Raw genomic sequence first — 24,112 nt, 5'->3', positions numbered from 1 at the left:
CCCTGCTGTGACTCCATCCTGCAGCATCTGGGAGAAAAGAGAAATTATCTTAGTATTATGAATGGGCCAAAGTCATAGAATTTGGGTTAGGATTCAGGCCAGGCAGGCACAGGTTCTGTCTGTGGGCCTATTCTTGTTCTCTATTTGCTGATGGGACATCCAACCCTGTGCTTACACTTGTTTTTCTGATAGATCAACAGTCTCAGGAATCACCTATCCCTAAATAAAGCACAGCACGTGAGCAGCACATAAACAGCTCTCCAACTGCAGGAAAGAACTGACACACATCTAAAGTCACTACAAAGCCTTCACCTCCCACACACTCTTCCCTCAATACTTCTTTTAAACCAGTCAGAAACAAACAGTGAGTGCAGCACATCCCAGAGAGCCAGAGGAAGGAGCATCCAGTGCTTTCTTAGCTGCTGTGCCATTGTGTAGGGAGGCTGCTTCTGAAGAAACCAAAATTACCCTACATGAAGAGCATTCACTAAAAGAATCTCCTTTCCCTTGGAGGACCAGCAAGCTCACATTATTTCCTGAAAACACTTTTTTTTTTTTTTCCTATACTTGACAGAAGAGTAATACTGTCTGGGTCTTTTGCTTTCACTAACCATGACAGGCAATTTCTGTCCCAGCTTGAGAATTCCATCAAACCTGCTATTTGCATTTGGGATAAAGCATCAGATGGACAATTCCCAGGGGATACAGACTGCTTGCTGTCCAGTAGATTCAACCATCATTCTTAAGTACATTAGCAAGAGGGAAGCAAAAGATCTCCCTGTGCTGAATGCATTGCACCAGCAGAAAATTTCTACCAGTGCTGAGAAATTGTGCCCTTAATGTAAGTGCTCAGTAACCACCAGCCCTGCTGCTTGAGGAGCACTTGGAACTGTATAGAAGGCTTGCAGGAAAAGGACCTCCATTAGTACCCATTATGCTGTGATTTATGTTATGGGCTTAAAATAGCAAAAAATTAAACAGTTCTATTTAACCCAGAGTCTAAAAAAAGGCACAAAGACTTTGCTGGAAAAAAAAATTGAAACGGTTCAGATTACATTTCCAAGAATTTTAACAGAGAGTTACTTTGATTTGCCAGCTTTGCTTGCTGGCAGGAGTGAAATTGAGACAATTTCACTGTCTGCAGAGGTAAAGAATACCCTTTTGGCAAGGTAAGTTTGCCAGCTCTATGCAAATGTTATTCAACAGAAGTAACTAAAACCTCTTGTGATTGCTTTAAAACATAATCTTTTTGGTCTGCAGCACATTGCATTTAACTAAGCACTCAGTGATGATAGAGTGGGTCTTAGGGCAAGACCAAATAGAAAGAGCCCTTTTTAATCTGAACGTAGGAATGAACTCTGTTCACAGCTACACAGTCTGCTTTCAAACAAATGATCATGAAATACATAAATACTATAAAATAAACACAATACATTCAGAGTTTTCAACACTGTAGAGAGCTGTTAAGACTTCCCTAGCTCCTCAATGTAATGCATATAGAACATTCCCTTCTATACAGTGCTACCTCCATGTACCTACACCTCCTTTAAATGCAACATAGCTCAGACAGCTTTCCTCTTTTGCCTGGATTCTCATCAGTCTCTGATTCTGTAAAACATTATATCATTCCTTTAGGAAAAAAAAATATTGCACTTTTAAAAATGCATAAAAATCGAACCGAGTTCCCATTAACTCCACCACACAGTCTGTTATTTAAAATAGGACTTTTCCAAAAATGTATCTCTAGCTGTTCTGCGTTCTGCCTTCATTCTCCACCGGGATCTCCTCAGAACATTGTTGCTTAGCGAGCTCCTTACAGTTTTGCCAGCAGCCATTTGACACACAGTGTGAGCTATCTGAGACACTCGTGGCTGGGAGTCACAGGTGTGTGCCCAGGCTCAGGATTTCATGGTGCAAATGGGAACCACAATGACCAGGATAACCGTGCAAGCGGCCGCTGCGATCAGGGCAGCGATCTTGCAAACCTTTGCTCTCCTGAACTCGGCTTCTTTCCGTTTCAACAAGGAATCGTAGCCAGGAGTATAAATGTCTTCCATCCAGTACTCTAAGTTGTTTGGGTTTAAAGATTCTTGAGTCTAAAAATGAAAAGGAAACAGTTGTTAATTGTCTGGGGTGTGCCATTAATAAAATAAGTAAGCAAAGCAGATGTTCCTGCAGGCCTCCCAACTGCACCTGGATCTGCTGTCAGCATAAAGTGGGTTATTGCCACTTCTCACACCCCTTCATCTCCTGGTCCCAATTCCATAAAGCTGATGAAAGTGGTAAAAAAATACTGCAAAAAATAGACTCCTGCAACAGTAAGATTCTGGTCCAAAATCCCTCACGTACCTCTGATTTACCAGAAACTTCGTCATCCTGGATGGCATTTAAATAGGATCTCTTTAATCTGCTCGACAGCAGAGGTGTCAGCAAGTGCCGGCCTGTTACTGTTAATAATTTTTAAATTATTAAAGCTCAGCTGATGGGAAAGGTTCTTAATATATGCTCCTCATGCACTACATTTTATAAAGCTAACCCTAATTTTGGCACCATGATTTGCTTGCAGGGCATGATAACCCAGCCCATCCAGCACCCAGCCCTGCTGCAGGGGCAATTTACCCCTCCTTTGGAATGGCATTGCCTGGGGACATAGGCAACCTGCAGAACTTCATCAGTATTTCCATCTGAATTACTTATTTTTATGTCTAACAGCTTTTTTTTTCTAAGTATTTATGAGCTCTTAAAGCTTTCCATTTCAACTTCGCTTGTTTTTCCCCCTTTAACCTCCATGTTGGAGGAAAATAAGGGGAAAACTGGGGAAACCCAAACACTACGCATTATATCAAAGTTATCAGCAGAAAGAAGTCAAGCAAAAAGAACATTTTGAAAAATGATAGCATTTCCACAAAGCTGTCTCCTTTATCTGAGGCTCCAAAAGCCCATTTCTTAAAAAAATGAAAATATTCCATATAAAAATATTATGGTAAGAATACCCTAACACATACCATTTATGTGCTTGTAACAGTCCTGATCCAAAGCTTGTTGGACCCTGCAAAGAAACTCCAGCTGACTTGAGAAGGATTTGACTAATCCTTTAGCCTTTAATTGACTAATTCAGATTTTGTGGCCACGAGCTATTGGCTGAAACTTTGCTTTTCCTGATAGCAGCATTTGTTTTTTGTAAAGAACTTCTAAAAGAAGTGATTTTATAGCTATCTCAGAAATAAACAATGAAAATTGAGCAATGGTTTTATGATCATTTAATGGACACCTCTATGATAGTGTTAGGATGCTGAAACAGAGGCCATCAGCCACATCTGTGATTGTATCTTTAGTGCTTTGAATGACCTGTTTCAGCCTTGGGAAAAAAGGCAGCAATCTCATCTCTAAAGGCGTCAGAAAACAGCCTGATGTTGTTTCATCCCAGTGGATCATCATACACAAAGCAAAGCAATGAATCTCACACAGAGCCCACACCTGGGACAAGCTTTGGGCCTGACTAACTCGCTTTAATCTTGCAATTTCTTTTTTTGGAGGAAAACCCAGCAGACTTGTCAGGCTCCAGGAGAAATTTTAAGTAAACAAAGGTAGAAAAAACCCAAAGATAGGCACAGTATGCTTCAAGGAAATTGCAGCTTTGGACCCGTCTGCCTTGGCATTGACCTTTTAACTACTTCAGAAGGAAGATGCATTATTAAAAAGGCCCATTACTGTTAATCAGCTTCCTTTCCCATTTCATTGCCAGACGTAGGAATGTTCATTAAGGCATAATGTATTTACTTTCAGTTCTAATAAACTTAATCACTGGGAAAAAAAAACCCACTCATCAGTCTGTGTCTATTTTTTAAGTTCGTCAGTAAGCTCCATTATAAAGTCTAGACATGGGCTTTGCAGGGTAGATGCAATTCTGACAATCTTTTTGGAGGGAGAGAATCAAACCGGTAAACTTCTATCACCTTTATCCTAAAGATAAATGATGGCAATAAGCCGATTTCTCTGGTTTGCTCACAGTCATGCAGAGCTGCTTACAGAGAACAAAACAGCCCAACAAGGAGCAGATGGAGAACACTTCTCCCAGAGGGGCTTTGCTTCCAAATATCACCTCCCTTATTGCCTCACACAGCAGGTAAGTGATGCTTTGTGACTGCCTGCTGCAGAGGAACTTCTTCCAGCCTATTCCTACTCTAGCATACAGCCTGCAATGCCAGGGTTAGGAATTTAGTAAGCCCTCTAAAGCTTTTAAGACCCAAAAAGCAGCAGGGAGTTGAGGCAAGATGCAGCCTGCTCCCTGTGCTGCTTGCTTTCTCTCCAAGTGCACTTTAGCCACAGCAAGGAGCAGGGGCTGGTGAGGATAGGGAAGTTTGCATGAGCCAAGCAAGGAGGTGAATTTGTTGTGCACAAATTCCTGCACAAACACTCATGGGAGTTGCACTACAGCACTCTGTGGGTGATGGTTTCAAATCCAAATCAGCCAGCTCGGGATCCTGAGGCACAGCATCCTGATGCTTTCCCAGGGATTAGTCTGATGGGGTTGGAGCTGGCTTAGGTACCTCAGCACTGAGCCGTTCAGGGCTGGCATGGAGCAGCAAAGTCTCAGACTCTTCCATGCCATTTTCCCTGGCAGACAGCTGTGGAGACAAGCAGACTTCCTCCCTGAGCATAGCTGCACCCCACAGACTGCTGCCCACAGAACCCAAAATGCCTGAGGTCAGCACCAGACCTCCCCACTGGTCCTACATTCTACTGTCAAAGTGCATACAAAGGATACACAGTTATTTACACATCAGTGTGGAATTCATTGTGTGACACATTTTGGGGTTTGAGACCAAGAAATTCAGCATTTCTTTGGTCTTTATTCATTTTGGATGTCATTCTTCAGGTCTCCTCTTTAAACCTCTGCTTAGATATCTTCCTTCCTAAAAGATGCGTTTATCAGACTACGCAGGGTATCCAATGTGGGTGCTCATTTTATGTCAGGTTTGTGATTTCACGCCAGGAAAACATTACTGCAAAATTTGAATGTGTCTCCTCTGCTTGTTGCACAAGAGCCTGCACACTTATGAGCTGAACCAAAATACAAACTAGACACAGCATTAGTTGTCTGGCTGGTTTCCAACAGTCTCTTCAAAGCTTCCACAGTGACGTGTTTCAAAACCAGTCTCGGTATTGAACATCTTCTACAAGTATTTGATGTCTTGTGTTCCCAGTAAAATGGAAAAAAAAACAAACCTAACATTGCAATTCCCTGTGAATAATTCAGAGGCAGAGGAAAGGGCAGCAGTCCCAGCTCCTGCACCACTCTGCCTTGCTGCAGTTAGGGACCAGTTCACCTCTGCACTCCCTTATTCCCAACTCTTCCTTAGAGCTACTAAAGCCATGATGACTTAGAAGACATCTTTCCATTGCAGAATAAGCTGGGAGCACCAGCCTGTCAAGGATCACATTCAGCAATGAAACATTCACATTCTTCATTGTCCCTGGCCAGGATGGATAGGGATCAGCAAGATTAGAGGCTCAACAATCCACAGCTCTTTCCTGAGCTATCCAAATCCCTTCTTAAATGCATATTCTGGCAACATCCATTTGCAATCAAGCCATTCAAATTAAACAAATGAGACTCACTTGTAGATCCAAGGCTGCAATCTTGCCTTTATCCCCCGAATTCCTCGTGTATTCCTCTATGGTCCATGATGGCTGGGCACGTTTCACTTCAGCCAGCTCTGTCAACCTCATGTCTGTGTAGAGAGGGTTGCTTTTCATGTGTGACTTGAGTGATGCAGGGTAGGGATGAGGACTAAAGACTTGTTCAATCAAGAAAGCATCTTTTGGCTGTTTAGAGAGTCTATGTGGCTGTGGGATTTCATACTGCCTGTCTGCCTGCAATAGGGTTTAAAAGAATTTGAGAGAAAAAACAAGACTATGAGGGAGTTAAACACAAAAGACAGAGATATTCCTTTCAGAAGCACCATATGATAAAAAATAGACCAGATAGGATGAAGGTTTTGGATGGCCTTCATCCATTTGCCCACCTTCTCACAAACAAACCAAAGAGGTATTGAGATATTTTACAGACACAACTCCAACACAAACACAATGCTGATGCAGCAGAAGAAATTTAGGGTTTGTGCTGTTCAGAGATCAAAAAAATAGTCTGAGAATGGCTCTGACATTCAGAGAAGCCCAGATCTGCAAAAGCTGAGAGACACAAGCAGGCTTCCAGGTTTCTGTTCCAGATCAAATCCTAACATGAAGTATTCTTCAGGGATGCCCCCAGCCTGACACTGCAGCATCCATGGTACCATCCAGTACCATGCCACTGAAGCAGTCTGGAAGGGACTCTCAAAATCAGCATGTCATCCTAAGCAAAGACATGTCCACAAAAGCCAAGGTTTGGGCTGACTAAGGATGTCCTTCTTCCCCCTCTGCAGTCTAGCAATAACCCACAGTTTGTGGTTTCTTGTTCACTCAAGCACACTTCTTTCCATCAAACCTCTTCCTCTCTTTTCTCAAGCCTTCTCTGCCCTCACACCCTGTTGTAAGACGGCACAGCATGCCTGTCGTGTGCCCACAACTGACAAGGGGCTGCAGGACCCCCTCCCCAAACAGAAACAAGCACCCACCCCGTGCAGTTTCACAGAGCAGCACCCAGAGCCCTGCACAAGGGCAGCCAGGACACCCATGGGGTCAGTGAAGGGGGCACAGGGAAGCTGCTGGGAGGATGGGCAGAGTTTTTCTGCCCAGCCAAACCAAGAGCACAGCTAGGCTGCAGTTCCACAACAGGAGGCTTAAGACTCATTTAAATGACCATAAAAGTCAGATAGAGAGAACATAACTACAATGAGCATCTCACAGCACACATACAAGGGTTTTTTTCCTTGAGGGATTTGAATCCATCTATTTTGTTGGCTTTTAAATATGTACATACGTCTCTGGAAAAAGCCATCACAATTCAATTTGAAAATATCCCTTCTAAAACAATCACTAGACAATTTCAATTTTCCCCACACCCTTTTCACCAAGGTAATTACCAGGCCTCCTTATATTCCTGCAGATGATGAAGAATAACATCACCTTCCCAAGATGTCACCCACATTACCACCCTTTCTTTGCAAAAAAGCAAAGCTTTTGAGCAGCAACTTGGGCATTTTGCAGCTGCCAAGCAAGAACTTACAGGTACAAAATCACTCAATTATGATAACAATAAAGGCAGGCATAACATGGCAGGGCAAAGCATTGTCACACCCCGAGGCTTGTGATGACTATGGAAGGCATTCATAACCACATTATTTTTACGCATTTATTATGTGAGTTAAAGTTGAAATTACCTCTTTAGATTTCCTGTGCCAGTCCTTATTTTCTCCTCCATCTCTCTCTTTCACCTCCTCCTCCGTAATGCCAACTTGGTTGGTGTAAGTAATAGCTCTCCAGTCTCGGGGAGAGTTTGAAATACTTGCTATTTTGGATTCGGTTGCACTGTTTTCTTCTGTTAGTGATCTTGATGATCTCCTAGTAAACAAACTTTTTTTTAAGGCTTTTACTCGAAGACTCTCACTATTACTTCCACTGGCATCTGAGCAGCACCATTCTGGATTATTCTCCAGTTTGCCTCCATGAGGAGTATTGTGGCACTGAAATATCTGCGGGGAGTTGCTCTCATCTGACGCGGCATCGCTTGTCAAAGAGTTGAGATCTATTTGCACGCTGACCTTCTCTGGCTGCTGGATTTTTTGATCCAGCTTGCTTAATTTTCCCAGGACTTGAGAGATTTCCTCTCGGACACCTGAGAGAGATTCCAGTTTCTTCTCTATTTCACCAATCCTCAAGACTAATTTGCAGACACTCGTTTTCAGTTCATCATCTGTGTTACTGACATCTGTCCTGACCACTTTATCCAGTTTGTTACAGGCACTCCCATTGGAGATCTTAGTCAAATTGTGCTCAGGTGAGCTCTCACAGTCTGATTTATGCACCTGAGACAAGGAACCAGTGCTGTTGTAGCATGAGGACTGCATCACTCCTGTGGACCCGCTGATACTCATGTCATCCAAAAACCGGAAAATGTCACTGATGTCGTCACTCACGATTTCAGAGTCGTCATCCGACTGCTTCAGAGAGTGACGCTCACCGTACTTGGCTTGGCCTGCTGCACACAAATCCTTGCACTTCTTGTGCTCCAGAACCTGCTGCTCCGTTTGTGTCCCAACACTCATGGTCCTGTCAATGCTTAAGATCTGGACAGAAGTACAGTTAATGCTTTTATCCTTAAACTTTTTGACTGGATCATGTTTCTCCACATCTAGAATGGAAGGAATTTCCTTAGGTTTATGCCCATTGGGTTTCACAGCATAGTTTGCCTGCATAATTGGTTGCTGATCCTTTGCATTTAGGTAGGATTGATGCCTGTCAACTGAAGGAAAGTTTGGAGATGGGTTGCTCGAACTCTGGTATCGTGGTTTCTCTTCAGACTGCTTCCTATTAAAAAATGAGCGTTCAAAGTCAGGGACCTCCTCAGTATTTAAACTCCAGCTTTTAGCTGGCCAGGCAGTTTGCTTGGTTGGCTTTCCAGTCCACTTTTTGGTTTCCTGTGGTCCAAGAACAGTAGTTGGGCCAAAATATGTTGAAGCCTGAAGATCATCCAAACTTTCATGCTTCACTCGCCTTTTGTCCGGTATAGGAGAATAAATTGGATTCAAGTACTGGCTGCTGTACGGCATTTCAAAGCTGTGGTTGAAGAAAGTCTGCTTAGAGCTTTCTTTCCTGTTCTGAGGCTCTCTGTGTCCATCTTCTGGTGTTTTGTTGGATGGTATTAAGTTGGGAGATATTGTAATCAGATTATGAAAATCTTCTTTGAATATATTTCTTTTCTGGACACACGACTGCATCATGAACGGCTCGTCATTTGAAATGAAAGTTTCTTTTATGCCTGCACTTATAGGCAAGGAATCCTGGTCTGAAATAGACTCATTTTCAATGTTCATGGGGAAGTACGTACTCTGCATCTCACATGGTGGGGACGTGGCGATGGAGTAGGATGCCAGTGCCTGCAGCCTGTCCAGTGAGGCAGCCCGGCCCTTCGTGTCCTTATTAACACCAAGCAAGAAGTTGGGTTCTGATGAGGGGACGAACTGCTGGCAGTCTTTGCAGTCCATCTTTCTGCATTTTGAAGACCTTCTGACTGGAAAGCCCCGGTTAAAGTCCTGGTCATTGAGCTCACAGTTGGGCACACAGTCAGGCACACACTCTGCCATATTGCAGATCTCTGTGTCAGACCTGCAGGACTCGAAGGACTCCTTCTTCTTCACTTTGTGCCTTGCAACTGGAAGCTTCTCCTTGGCCACTCCCCCGTTCATTTGTATGAGGTTGAATATTGTTACTATATCTGCTGCAACCATGATTTTCTTTGATTGCTGATTATTTACAGTGCATCTCATTTTGTCTTTGAACAAAGTCGCTGGGAAATTAGGATCCAGGCAAGCAGTGTAAAACAGCACGCTTCTAAGCTTGGCCAACTGGGATAAATCAAACCTTGCACACAGGGACTTGCAGAGATCCTGGTAAGAGACAGTATTCTGCTTCGTGTCCAGCTCCTCCAATATCTTCACCAGGAAGAGCGAGGATTCCTGGTTGGACTCCATGGCTTAAGCCTATTTTGCCGTTTAGCCTGGAAACCACGTTCCACTTCTACAGCAACACAAAAAAGATTGTAAGTCACCCACAGGTAATACCCAGGACCTTGCAACTCAGCCAGAGATGGGGCCTGACTCCCTAACCATGCCATCCAGGGCTTGCTTTCATAACCCATCCTCATGTCCTGAACTTCAAGCTGCAATCCTGGCATCCAATAAATCAATACTTAAATGGAATCAGGGTTTTATCCAAGAAAGCTCCTTTATGCCAATGTCTACTAAAGCAACCAAGTGAATAAACAGCAGAAGCCTTGGAGAGGCTGAACTAATGGCAGATAGACAATCCCAGCCAGCACTGAATTTCAGCATAGAATTTCTTACCAATTTATGAGAGGTTCAAAGCACAGTTTGAGCATCAAATTGTCTGCAATAATTCCAGTCCTAGCCTAACCAGGGCTGATCTACTGCACCATGACATGTTTTCATATCTGAATGCAAATGGCTCTGAGGAAGATTTTCTGTCAATAAACTTCTGACATGTCTTTAGAAGTTATCTGAGAACATAATTGCCATCTTGATTACTTTAAACGATATTTTCTTCCTCTACTTTGAATTATCTCCTTTGGATACTGTGGCAATTTTTTTCCAGAAATACCTTTTCTTAAGTATAAGATTCAGGAATGGAAAATTTGCCAGGTCCCACATGAAAAGTCTCCATTTGGACTCTAAAGTCCAGAATTTAGCAAAGAACAGAAGGAGTTAAAAAAAATATCTTACTGAACCTTGAAACCAATCCAGCAGATGCTAGAGGGCTGGCTGCCAATCAGGATGGATTTGAAGACAGAGAAATATCAAGGACAGAGAACATCCTCTTCAGTGATGTGCTCCCAGTGAAGCCTAGGAGTGCATTTCCATTCACCATCCAGAAATGATAGGGCAGAGGTGAAGAGCAAAAGCTTCACATTTATGTGGATAACAGGAACAGCTTGAACAAGAACAGCTAACACTAGCAAACATCTTGGGGAGAATATAAACCCCTGCACTTTCAGAATTGAAACCAACCTTTAGCTACTACGGATTAGGAAAAGATGTTGACAATTTTTCATCCATCTATTGTGAATATCCTTCTTGTTGTCTCTGTTGTTGGCTACTAGGAAAGACAGAGCACAGGCTGATGTAGTCTGCCAAGTGCTGTTTGGTCACTCTGTCTTTGTTATTCTTACTGACAGGAATGACAAAAATCTTCTCAGTTTCCCAAAAAGGTATGTTATCTTCCCCCATTCAATCCCACCCTTAGATGACTTCTGGAACTGGCCTCTCCTCCATCAAGTGCAGAATATCCACCCAAATGGCAAAGCACTGAAGTCAACATTGCAAGGTTTATTATTATTCATTCTAAAAGGCACCTTCTGGTCAAAAACCTCAGGACTCCTGAGCACCACTCCAGAATCCAGGGCTCCTGTTTCATCTCCTGCCCTGACATTACACATCAGTGATTGCTACCAGTGTCAGAAGCCAGAGTACTTCAGTTGTCATAACAAATAGTTACCCAAAAGAACACACAACAAGTCTCCATATGAAATGGTTGTTTATTTAAATAACATCTTTCTACTGCGTGTGATCAGGAGCTGAGCAGCAGCAATGTGAATGTATTTCTGTGATTGTAAACACAACTCTCAGAAAGGAATGGCTACAGGGATTTTCCAACACCTCTGCTGCGTGCATGTTTTCTTTTAAAGCTCCTGTATTATGCATAGCAGCACAACTCTTCTGCCAGCTGACAAAAGAGAAAAAATGTTTTACTGTTCTGCGCTCAGCTCCAAGAAGTAATGCAAAAGGCTGGAGGAGGGTGCTTATATCCTTTTTCTCTCAGCAGTGTGTGCTTGGAGGCATAGCCTCTTTCACAGCCTGCCTTTGTATTTCTCTAACATGTCACCATAAATGATGCTCCATGCTAGGTCCAAACTCTGCTAGTTACCATCAAGGCTACCAAGTTCTCACAGAATAAACTTCACATGTGGAGCTCAGAGACATTCCCAGCTGTCAGGGGACTGGCATTCCAAGTCAATTTTCTGCATGTTATAAATCTGCCACTTGGGACAGGAGTGAAAATATGTCCTTTTGTCACCTCCAGGATGAACACCAGCAAAAGCAACTATCTCCTCCTATTTGTAAATTCACAGCTTTTTGCCAACCCCTCACCTGGATATACATTTTCACAGCCTGATGCACACCCTGCACTGGCCTGGCCAGCCTTCTCCCCACTCACACTCCTGTAAAACACCCAAGCAGCCAGTTTGTACTAATGTATTTTTGAAAAGTGTCAACCCATTTTGTTCCCCACCCTTCTGTCTTTATTCTCTCTTCCCAGTGAGGATATCCTAGGTACAGCTTCTTGAAAATCTTTGCTTTGCACCAAGCCATTTTGTGTCGAGGTTTTAACTTCAGGCTTCTAAACACTGTGAATCTGGTAAAACTCAGATGCAGCCTGATTTGCAAGGCTGCTGAGTGATGACAAGTTCAGTAAGCTGAGTGAAAGCCCTGCTGCATACCCCCAGTCTCATGTTGCTTGTACTTGGCACCAACAAGGACCCTTGTTTTGGGGACCCCAATCCATACACAAGCAGTAAGGCAGAGGCACTAAAGCACAGACCCAAAGCAGGAGAGCTCAGCTAGGCTGGGTTAGCTCAGGCCTGCCCCTGTGCTCCCAGACCCAAGCCTGGCAGGTGACAGCTATAAAGCAGTGAGAGGTCAGGGAGGTGACAGAGGCTTTGAGACAAGGGTGACCAGGAGAGAGCTGAACCTGCTCAGGTGGGAATTCAGCCAGTTCATTCAACTGAGACTCAGCTATGGGAGGTGGAAACTGAAAAGGCAGGTTGCAAACTCAGATATAGGCCTTGAGGAAAAGAAAGCTAGCTAGGAGCTGGAATAATTTGTTCTTCACCCCTTGGCTGTTCACAAACAGCTCTGTGGTGTGAGAGAATTTCAGGTGTGAAAGATATCTCTGGGCTTCAGCCTGACCATGGAAATTGGTGCTCCCTTGCACCAGAGCATCAAAAACATTGCTGCTAGTGGAGCATCAATAGATTGGGGCTGTGAAGAACAGGATGTACTAGCCCGTAAGGATAATATACAAGGGCCTTGAAATCTTGTTTCCTGGTTCAGGGATGTAAAAACCTGGTGCCAAAATTTTTAGTGGCACATTAAGCTCCTCTGTCTCTTGTCAAGCCTCCGAACAGCCTGCGACAAAGACAGGTGCTTCTTGGCAGGCCACCCCAGGAGCTGCCACATCCCAGGTGCCAAGCACTTGGCCATGCACCATCTCAGCCATTATGTCCACGTTCATTCAGTGTCTCTCAAAGCAGGACCAGAATAGAGCTAGACACTGCACACAAATGCAGAGCTCTGAAATAAGCACAGGAAGGCCTTTTAAATAGGGTACAGGGTCACGAATCAATCAAAAGCAGCAAATGGAAGCAGCCACAGCAAGAGCAGCAGCACAGGGTCTCCTCAGATGGCCTCAATTCCACCAAGGTCCTCGTGCCTCACCCTCACTGCCAGCAGCCACACACACCCTCCAAACCCCCCCTCAAACTGACTTTGGTCCCCAGACACATGGAGCTCCCCAGACAAAAGGATGGGATCTGGCTTATTTATCTTCACCAAGACCATCTCTGACCAAAGGAGCCACTTAACATTTCATCCTTAATGATTTTGTTATATTAACACTGGAAGGGTCGCTTTGACTCAGCTTCCCGAGATTTGACATTTGCTGCTCTAATAGCACAATTATATCCCAGCATGGGCTTGTAGAGCATCAGATTGCACAGCCAGTCGATGGGGGCTGGCTCTCCTTGCACACAGATGAGCTCCAGACTTACCACAAATCGATGTCTTCTTGCCCTGCACCAGGAGCAATGAACTGAGCTCTCATCTTACCACTAACCCACTGTCTCAGCCTCTGGAGGAGAAGTCCAAGAATATTACGATTGCAAGCTCCATCCCCAGCGGAGCTTTCTGCTGCACAAAGGGAATATACTGTTCTATTCTGGTGTCTTTAGGAACTAAGCCTCCATGAAACCTCTCCCCTGTGGTTCTCCAGACCAGGGGGATCTGCAGACTCTTTCATGCATCTTGCTTCCTTGCAGGAAAACCAGAATGCACTTCCCATCCTTACCACCTCCTAAAATCAGTAGTGGGGTGGGGGTTGTCCCCTCATCTCCTGACTACCCTATAAATTTGCCAACCACAGGAATTCATGAAATTTGTACTGCTTCCCAGTTGCCCTGGCTGCTTTCCTGTGACTCCTTCAGCCCAAACCCTGCCCTGCCAAATGGTCTAAGGGCAGCCCACATTGGGGCAGATAAACCCCAGCACAGGATTCAAGAGACAGTCCCACCACTTGACTTCCCTGAGCAGCTGCAGGGTGGCAAGGTGCCCTGCACGAGTCTGAATCATGGCCACTGGCATACAGACCACGTTATCTTCCTCTCTTATTTCCTCCTTCATTTCCTTCCCTGTTCTTCGTGCCACTGACATTTGCTCTCCTCGTTTCCCAATACCCACAGCAGGTGCAGCTACCACACAGATGTGCTGCTGGAGTCATCATTTCCCCTCTCCCTTTGATTTGCCAGCCGAGAGGGAAACAGCATCCTTGTTTAGTTCCCCCCACGGTGACTAACGGGCCACCCTAGAATGCCACTACGGCAACGCAACGGCAGGCAGCGAGTGATCCTTGCATAAATCCCCTCAGAAAGAGGCAGCTACTTCAGCGCAGCAGAACATTAATACAGAGCCAGTGATACGCTGTTTTACTATTAACCTGAGCTCATAAATCATTCAGCCTGCCTTCCCAACACCAGATACTATAAAACAAGGCAGGCGACGGTTGCCTCACATGAAATGTAGCCCATCAAGACGGAATTCAGTTCTTGTTTTCTCCCACACTCAAATATCCATTTCTCTGTCAAAACATTAAGAAATTTCTGATGAAGGAATGGGGACCTTGAGCCCCATCTGGCTTCCACTGCACACAGACACAGGAGCTGGCACTCAGGGAAACAATGCCCATTTCCACACACCTCATTCCTCCTCCTCCCTCCAGCCTTCTGCTGCTCATTAAAAAGAAAACTAAAACACACACTTTGGAGCCCTGCCCGTGCAATGGCAACTGCTCTTCTCCACCTTTCATTGAAAAGTCCTCCTGACCAGTCTGACACGGGCTGTCTCCTCCGGACCGTCTCCTCGGCTGCGCAGGAGCAAGGTGGGCTCAGTCCCTGGCAGGTGGAGGTGGGTGCTGGCTCCCTGCCTCGCCGGTGTGGTTTTTATTCACTCCTTCAGAGCCGAAGGGAAGGAGCACCTGCATGCCGGGAGCTCACGGTGCCTGTGCACCCGCTCTCGCCAGCGGCTCGCTGCTGCTGTGCACGGGAACGATGCACACCCCGCACCCTCCGGGCATCCCGCTGCCAGCCTCCTCCGAGGGTCACCGGGGCTCGCTGGGAGCAGCACTGGAAGAAGCTGCTGTTTTCTGGCTCTCACCTTGCGTGAACGAGCCCTGGAAAACCGCGCTTTACAAACGCAGCTCCTTAACAGAGGCAGGCTCTGCTGTAAAAGGACTCTGCACAACACTTCAGCTTCCCCAGAATTCAGCGGGTTTTAAAGGATCTGAGTGGCTAAATTAATAGGGAACTTGTGGATAAAAGCAGTGGACCCTCACGGCTGTGCAAGAGCTCGAGTCGAACAGGGTTTGCCACTGATTTTTCTTGCACAGTAACATTAGGCAGATTATTTGCAATGGTTCAGTTATGCAATCCAGGTTAAGGAATCTCTATGATCTGGAGATGTGCAATTATTCTAAAACTGTGAAATAAATTACTTGAATTATTACTGCATCATATACTCTTGGTTATTCTTTGCCAACTCTTGGCCCATTCAGACACACACAAATACTGTCCTCCCAATACATTATTAGAGCACATCCAAGCCACATTTTTACCACAATTTTTTGTATAAGGAGACACCATTAAAAATACTGACAAACACAAAAAAGTCCAACTTAATTAAATGTGAGCAATTTATCCCATCTGTGGACAACCTGGATTTTTGCACAGCAAGTCTATAACAATCTCACTGCCATCCTGCTTCCTTGCCCTGCTGGGTCCAGTTTCCCTGATCCCCATTCCTTCAGACTCCGTTTGGGGGTTGGGGTCCCTGGGGCTCAGCCCAAGGGTCACCCACTTGCTCCTCTCAGGCAGATCCGGATGTGCGGGACCAAAGTGGAGCTGCCGAAGTCCTAGACGGAGTTTCACGATTTTGGAGTACCCCCTTTCCTAGAGAGCTTAACAAAGAGGCAGGACCCCGGGGCACCGGTGGGGACCACAGGGGCTCAGGGGTCTCTTACCTGCACTTACTCCTCCTTCTCCCAGCCCGGCCGGGGGAGCCGGTGCTGAACCCGCTCCCCGGCACCCCCGGGTGCTCAGCGCATCCCTGGGGCTGGAGAGCGGGGGGTTCTTGTCCTCGGCGCCCCTTTCCCCCGGCCCACCGCCCCGCGCCCCCTCCCGCACCTGGGGCTCACCTGCGGGCTCCGCCTGCCTCTGGCGCGGGGAGCGCGGCCGTCAGGGCTGGATCTGCCGCTGCAGCAGCCGCTTCCCGGCCAGGAGGAGAAGGAGGAGGAGGAGGAGGAAGAGCCCGAGCCTGAAGCCCCAGCAGGATGCCATAGCGCCGGGCTGCGCTGACAAAGGCGGCAGCAGGTTGGCATGGGAGGAGGGAGAGAGGGGAGGGAGGGGAGGAGAGAGGAAAGAGAAGGAGGGGAGACGGGAGGGAGGGGGCTGCACAGGCCGAGCCTCCCCGCACCGCCCCCCGGTCCCGCAGCCGCGGCAGGGCTGCCCCGGCCGGCCCCGGGCGCTGCGGCAGCGGCGGCCCCGGCTCCGCAGGGACGGGGCGCGGCGGGAGGCGGAGGGGCCGAGACTCCGCTTCCCTAAACCATTATATCCCTATTATTTTTATTATTAGGGTGAGTCCTGGCGCTCCTCGGGGCGGGGAAGAGCGCTCGGCTCCACCCGCACCTCCAGCCCCGCTGTCCGGGCAGGGGACAGCGCCTGGCGCAAAGGCGGGCAGGAAAGGGGGTGCCCAGCGGGAAAGGAGCCCCCGACTCTTCCCAGCCGGGGACATGGAGAGCAGCGGTGAGGAGGAGCGGCTGATGGAGCTGGGGCTGTTCAGCCTGCGGAAAAGGCGAGGCAAGGGTGACTTTACCGCTCTTTACGACTCCCTGAAAGGATCTGGTAGCCAGGTAGGGGTCGGTCTCTTCTCGCAGGTAGCAAGCGATAGGGCAAGAGGAAACGGCCCCAAGTTGCACCAGGGGAGGTTGTGATTGGATATTAGGAAATTCTTCACTGAGAAGTGAAGGCTGGAACAGACTGCCCCGGGAATTGGTGGAGTCACCATCCCTGGTGGTACTTGCAGACGTGTAGATGTGGCTCTTAGGACCACGGTTTCAAGGTGGACTTGCCTATAGTGAGTTAACACTTGGACTTGATGATCTTAGAGGTCTTTCCCAACCTAAACAATTCTGCGATTCTGTGACAGCATCCAGTGCCCACCTTGCACACCCAGTGCCCACCCTGCATGCCCATCGCCCCCAGGGCACCAAGGCCACCAATGCCCATCCCTGTAGTGCACAGCTGCCCTCAGGCAGCTGGTCCTTGCAGGGATGGGGTCTGGCGGTGTAAGAAGGGGCTGCAGGTGTGGGAGTCCTCACCCCAGGTGTGCTGTGGTGCACATGCAGCACCCGCGACACGCACGCTCTCCCTCTGGGCAGGCAAGGTCTCACCTCAGTCACGGCACTGCCTCGTCCCCTGCTGCTGGCTGGCTCGCCACGCCACACAGAAATACTGCAGAGAGTTTTTAATAGAGGTGTTGCTGGGTGAAATAAAGCAGCAAGATGTCAAAGGCTCGACTTCTCCTCTCACTTGCACTGTTTGGGGAACAGACTATCAGCTTTCCTTTCCTAGATGAACTAATTTGAGGGGTTGTATCACAAGCACACCACAGCCATCAGACTCCTATGGACAAACTGGCCTAAAACTCTGTGGTTTACTTATTGTGACAGCCTTGGGAACAGAGATCTCTGCTTACCTGAGGGAAACAAGGGGTCAGGAGGGGGTTTTTGTTTAAAACCCACTGATGTGCGAGTACTTCCACTGACTTTGAAGAATATTGTGTGTGATTCAGTGTATACATAATATCTGTAAAGACACTTAACACACACAGCAGCTAATATAAGAGGAGAGGGTAAACATACATCCTTGAAAATGGAAGAAAAACATGTTTATACTACATCATTCTTACCACTACCTAACAGCACTAAAAGAGGGAGTGTCCTTGGGCCCCATTTTCCATGCCTTTGTCAGATTTTTTTAGTCTATAAGTATCCATTTACTTGCAAATTTCACGGCTGGATGATTTCAGCCCTACACCACTTCCTAGAGCACATGCCTTCAGGTCATCAGAATAGTCAGAAGAGCTCTCTGTACCCTTCAGAACGGCACACACCAGAGAATAAACAGAAAACATTTCTTACCCTAGTTCAGGTATAGCTGATCTTACTTGTTTTTGACCAGGTTCTGAGAGGTTTCCAGAGCTGGCTCCCATAGCTGCCACCAGAGGAAAATTTGGTGACTTCGTCTTTTGCCTTCCTTGCTTGCGCCTCAGCATGCAGGAATTACATTTAATTGATGGCAAGGGTTTAATTATCTTTTTGTGGGCTGTGACTAGCAGCATATAATTAGGACTCACCTGCAAAGATTGGTTTGAAACAGTTAAACACTGTGCAGACTCATATACTCAGGATGTTTTTACTCTGGGAGGTGTGTCCCAAGGGAAGCAGGGCTGGCTCCCCTTGGGGCAGGGAAATCCTCTCTGAGCACTTGGTGTGCTGCAGGGACACCTGCCCCCCTCCCTTTCCCTTGCTTTCCAATCTGGACTCCAGTTCTCCTCCTTCCCCAGGCCAGATTTGACAGCAGCTTCAGTGGGAATTTCGTCCAAAAGAAGAGCACCGGATCAGCTCTCCCTGTCCCCATTCTCCATCTAATTTTAGCACCATCAACTCCTGTCTCCCCTCACCACCTTTCCTTGACATTTCTGCTTTGTTCTTCACTCTTCTTTTCCCTTTCATCTTCTCTTTCCTTCAGCAGCTGGCACATTTACCTTGTCTGGCTCCCTCATAGCTTCCACCTTCCCTCCAGGCCTCCCAGCTTCCCCTCCCTCTGCTTCAACAACTCCTTCAGAACCAAACAGGTGACCCACAGGATGCAGATGTCTCCTCGAGCCAGGGGTGTCCAGGACTGAGCACCAGTCCCAGTTTGATTGGCACCAGTCCCAGTTTGATTGGCACCAGTCCCAGTTTGATGTAGATGTCTCCTCGAGCCAGGGGTGTCCAGGGCTGAGCACACCCACCTTTCCCAGTTTGATTGGCATCACAGTGCTGCAGAAATACTGCCCAGTTCCTCACAATCTCTGCCCTATGTATTACAGCCCTAATATAAAGATATTTCAGCCCAATTAGGTTGCCAGGGTCAGAGCATATTCCTCATTCATACGTGATTCCAATTCCAGCTACACAAAAATGAGCACACTGCCACTGTCCTCTCCCACAGCAGCAATGGTGCTTTTTATTTGTGCACAGGAATAGTTCCACAGGGCTGGAAACACTGAAACTGATGGATGCAGAAGGGGAAACTGATGTTGAGGGTAAGGTCTAGGAAAGAAAATCTACCTTTCATCACTGCAATGCTCACTAGATATTTCTCTGAAACTTTTTGGCTCCCTGTCCATGTGAACAACTCCCTGTGGAGGGGCAGGGTTCTTCCACTCATGTCTTATCCACAGTCTCCTGCAAAATTTCCTCTCTGTTGCACTCCCTCTAGAGCAGTGTGCATCCAAGGAGCCAACATAAACATCAGCAAGACTGGGCTCAGGACTCTCACTTTGCCTTTGCTCATGCCAGTGGCTGCAGCACCACATATTTGCTATGTGCTCCTCCTTGCAGAGACTCATACAAGTATTTATAACTTCAACACAAACTGATTGTTCCACTGACAGCAAAGGGACTGCCCCAAGGGCTCATCTAAAAGCACTAACAAGTCTTCATGCAGAAAGTCTTTTCTTCACCTTCTTTATTGTGACCTCTGGGCAAATTTGTGCCTTTAGAAAAGCAAGACCAAAAACTCATAAGTCAACTTGGTGTTTTAGCTGCTTTCAGGAACCCCCAAACCATTTCCTGGTGAATCTCTTTCACTAAGAGGTAAAAGAAAACAAATTTCATTAAATGAGACATGTCTTTACCTAGCACCTTCTTCAGCACAGACATTTCTTATACAGCTAGCAGCATTCTAATGGTATTAAACTATAAAAAAAAAAAAAAAAAAACCAAAAAAAAAAAAAACAGGGCTTTGCCAATATCACCTTTAGTGCAGAGACTAGTTTATATTTTCCAGCATTTCAGAAGCAAGTCCTTAATCTCTTCTGGGTTTGCTTTTAAGAGAAAGAGAATATCTAAAGCCCGAAGCATAGGCTGTGCTGGGAGTACAGTTAGTTACACTCCAAACAGACAAGTCTCTCTGAGCCTGCTGCGCTCCCTGAAGTCTTTAACCAGGATTTGGGAGAGCAAGACAACCTCTGGGGGGAGAGCCAGACAACCCAGGGCACTGCTTTCTTCCTCTCTGTCATAGTCTGGGTGAAACATTAAATCCTTTCCTAGCTTAAAGACAAATACTAAAACTTTCTGCATCGTTAAATAGCACTTAGCAATACAGAGCCTGCAGATTGCTATTTTTATCAAGTACTCCATATTTGCACTTCCTCTGAAATCTCAGCAGGGTCTCAATATTGCTGAAGCAGACTCCTGCAGCCAGCATGCACACAGGCTGTGCCTGGAAAAATGCATCTTGGAGTTGGCAGCAGTTATCAGTGAGTGATTGATAATGGGCAAACTTCTTGTTCAGCTAAACGGGCTTTGGCACAGGATCACTTGAAATATAACAACAACAAGAAAAAAAGTAAAAAATCAGTCTGTTGAAGAGCATCCACCCATACCAGATGTGCTGACTGGAGAATATGCCAAATTCCTCAAAGCAGTACAACTTGACAGCAGTTCTAGGCAGAAGTGACATTTTTCCCCCAATGTATTTACAAACAAAAAAACCAGTAACTGTAGAGTAGGATGAATAAGAAAATATTTTTGTGAATATTGGTCTAAGTTTTTTTATGAGTTTCCCTCTGCTAAGTTGAATTTCTTTTCAGTGGGTGTGGCAGGAACTGGCTTCTGCTGGCACAAACACCAATGAAAAATGTACACCCTCCTATACTGGATGTTTGAGTTTGGAAAGTGCACTTTTAAATCTATGTAGAAAAACACTTATGATTAAAGCAGCCATGGGCTAATCCATCAGAGAGAGGAAGTGTTAGATTTAGGTTTGTTTAACCAACTTAAACTCAAAACCAGAACAATTTTATCATTTATATTCATGACCAATACTTTTCTAAATGAGCCCTCACTTCTCAGTTTTGGTCTTTGTGAATGCATTGCTAACATGAGCAAAAAGGGTAAGATTCAGACATTTCTCAGTCATGGCACAGACAAGCTCCCTTCTGGAGTGAGCATGCACAAAACACTTGTGCAACAGATTTTAGGTCAAAAGTGAAGGAAATGATAATCAAGGGGGTGCTTTTCAAGAGCAGCCCCCAGGAGGGAGCGAGTGCTGAAGGCCGGGCAGATGGAGTCACTGTGGCTCACGTTCATCCGTGCCCAGCCATCACCCCGGCTCTTTGGGCACTGCTTCCTCTCAATCTCGCAGGTGAGGGCAGCAGCAAGTGTGACACCTGCTACTTTGCAGGGCTCCCTGGAGCACAGCCCCACAACAGGCTGTGTAGGATCTCCGGTCAGGGCTGGAGAGATATTTGTTCCACGTGAGCTCTTGGGAAGGTGTTACCTTCCATAGCGAGTGCCAGAGAGGTGAAGGTACTTCCAAGCTGTGCAAACTACGTGCAGGTTTCTTGCACGTTCAGATGAATTTTCTCTGCAATCTGTCTCTCTGTTGGTTACTGGCTCATCCCCAAGCCCATCAAGGTTTTCTAAAGGAAAATCAAAATAACATTCCCAAGAGAGTTAAAACCTGAAGGAAGATCTCGGTCATGCTCTGTGATGGAGGGTGGCACAACTCTGTCTCCCTGCTGGCCTCAGCCCTTGCACAATTTCCACAGCTGTGACCTGACCAAATGTCCACTGAAGCCAGAGGAGACTTTCCAGTCGTATCGATGGATGTCTGATTGTGCTCACTGGCACTTAGTAATACACTAAACAGTCTTCAGATCTCTTGTGGTCACCAAGGAATTCACAAATGCCTTAGCTTTTACTGCCCTGAGTAATTATTTATTGGGATGGCCTTTTTATAGAATCTCCTTAAAATGTCCATCCAGGTTTTAAGGCCAGTGGAGACTATTAGCTCATCAGTCTGCAAAATAACATATCCCGTAGCATTTCACTCAATAACCACCACTGTGTTTAGCTCAGCATTTAGCATTTGATTAAAAAGCATCTTCCAGAAAAACCTGCAGTCTCCAGTGAAGAAATAAAGAAATTAAGAAACTACCATTGCCTTCAGTGGTTTATCTGGTGCTTCATCTCCTCTTGGGTTTAAAAGTGAAATGTGTTTAATACAGAATATCCCCCCACCTTTGAACACCTCTGGACACTTGACTGGGGAGCACCAACATCTCCAGCCCAGCATCCTCACGGGTTAGCAACCCCCACAGCAGTGTGACAGAGTGTGTCTTCCAGAGAAATGCCTGGAATTGTCCTAGGGGATTGAGCTATTCATCCTAATTCCAGCCTGCAGTCTGGAAAATGAAGGAAGAATCTTTGCAAATTACTGCTGAGGAAAAGGACAAGTTCTCATTTCTTCCAGGTGGGTTGGAGGAAAGCAACCATTGGTGTGATGGAGTGGTTTAATTCTGACTCCTTCTCCAGCTGAATCATAAGTTGCACTGCTTTGCCTTTTTCTCCCTCAGTATTTCTGTCTTGCTTGTTCTAAGCTCCAGTTTCCCATCTCCTCTGTCAGTTTTGCTCCAGGAAACAATTTCACATTGTGGGAACAGGTCCAGTTTGTTCATGTATGATGGTGGGCAGGAATGCACCTCCACTTAACCTTGGCTTCTTTGGCCCTGCTTTTATTTATAACCATTTACTGGATCTTCACTGGGGGAATAAGGATCATGTATTAACCAGATGCTCCAAGGCTTCCAAGGGATGGAGCAAAATGTTCTGGCTGAGCCCATGCAAAGTGGAGAGTCAAAAGTGAACTTTCGTAACAACAACAACAGCTGCTGTGTGGGGGCCAAGGTCAGCTTCCCTGGGAGGGGATATGGGGAAGGCCAGTGGGAGAGAATCTGTAGAAGCTCTAAAGGAGCTCTTTCACATGCTTGAGCTCAAATCTCTAAAATTGTTCCCTGTTCCTAGTATCCACGCCCCTGACCTGAGTTTGCCTGCCTTAAAATCCTTTGAAACAATGTTTGTTTTTGTGCTCCCAGAGTGAAGAGTAGTTCAGAGTGTAATGGAAAAGTCATTCCTTGCTGCCTTCTCCAGGCCACTTTGTACCTCAATGTGGTACAAAATTACCTGCCTTCCATCCAAAGACCCACACAGCAGCACACATCATGTTGTGTCCTCAGGCTTGGTAGGGTTAAATTGCTCTCTTCATTTGAAATTGTTGGCAAAATCTTATTGATCTCAGCAGCTCTGGGATTTCTCCAGTAGCTGCTAAGACCAGAGCAGGTGGTGTGACACCATGTGACTGCCACTGGAGAGCAAGGGAGCAGTGTCTCCACATGATTCCCATTCCCTTGTGTTCCTCCCCTGTGTCACTGGCTCACTCACAGGAGGGACTGCATGATATAATAAGATGCATCATAACAAGATGTCTTCATAAGCCAAAAAGTTATGTTTCTCCATGCTGGGAAAAACAGAAGATGAATGACCCATATGAATCACAGTAACTTAAATTACATTATGGAGACAGTGAACTGTTTGTGGCACATCCTGTACAAGGCTCTTGAACCACAACAAATAGATTGAAACCTCTCTAGCATTTAATCTTTTCTGCCATTGACCATGGGCAGGTCGTACAGAAAAAGAATCTCTCCCTTCTGTGTCTGAATTGCATTTTATTATATTTTCAAGGTTTGCTCCCTGTGTGAGTTATTCTAATTCCTCACTCTTCCCCTGTGATGTCTGGGGGATTATACTCACACTGCAGCCCAGCTCTTCCATAATTGCTTTATCAGTGGGGACCATGTAAAACCACATTTTACATGGCACTTTTGGCATAATTTGTTTTGCTCATGAGAGAGATAGAATACTAAAAGGAATTGCTCTTCTGCTCTGTATCAGAGAGGATCCATGAGGTGTGTCATACCTGACCTGCTTGTATGCA

General features: G+C 46.1%; 1 protein-coding gene across 2 annotated transcripts; it reads right to left on the bottom strand.

The window, feature by feature from the left end:
- Positions 1–428: 428 nt before the first annotated feature.
- On the bottom strand, positions 429–16,410 carry MINAR1 (membrane integral NOTCH2 associated receptor 1). Of its 2 annotated transcripts, XM_068203751.1 has the most exons (4): positions 16,201–16,408; positions 7,326–9,681; positions 5,623–5,877; positions 429–2,096 (listed from the first exon to the last, which is right to left on the bottom strand). In XM_068203751.1, the coding sequence occupies exons 2-4, from the start codon at positions 9,633–9,635 to the stop codon at positions 1,899–1,901; spliced, it is 2,763 nt and encodes a 920-aa protein (XP_068059852.1). In that variant the 5' UTR covers positions 9,636–9,681; positions 16,201–16,408; the 3' UTR covers positions 429–1,898. The 2 variants fall into 2 exon arrangements, with proteins under 2 accessions (XP_068059852.1, XP_068059853.1); XM_068203752.1 differs by lacking the exon at positions 429–2,096 and having other exon boundaries at positions 5,717–5,917; positions 16,201–16,410.
- Positions 16,411–24,112: the final 7,702 nt, after the last annotated feature.

This window comes from Anomalospiza imberbis, chromosome 13, assembly GCF_031753505.1.
Source record: "Anomalospiza imberbis isolate Cuckoo-Finch-1a 21T00152 chromosome 13, ASM3175350v1, whole genome shotgun sequence".
Lineage (NCBI taxonomy): Eukaryota > Metazoa > Chordata > Aves > Passeriformes > Viduidae > Anomalospiza > Anomalospiza imberbis.
Note: the sequence above shows the minus strand (reverse complement) of the source record. Positions and strands in the feature narration are given on the sequence as shown.

Excerpts from the sequence above, each read along its gene's own strand:
- MINAR1 (XM_068203751.1), bottom strand. The coding sequence starts at position 9,635 with ATGGAGTCCAACCAGGAATCCTCGCTCTTCCTGGTGAAGATATTGGAG. Across the intron at positions 5,878-7,325 it reads GGCACAGGAAATCTAAAGAG|GCAGACAGGCAGTATGAAAT; the intron begins GTAATTTCAACT and ends ACCCTATTGCAG. Across the intron at positions 2,097-5,622 it reads TTGCAGCCTTGGATCTACAA|ACTCAAGAATCTTTAAACCC; the intron begins GTGAGTCTCATT and ends TTTCATTTTTAG.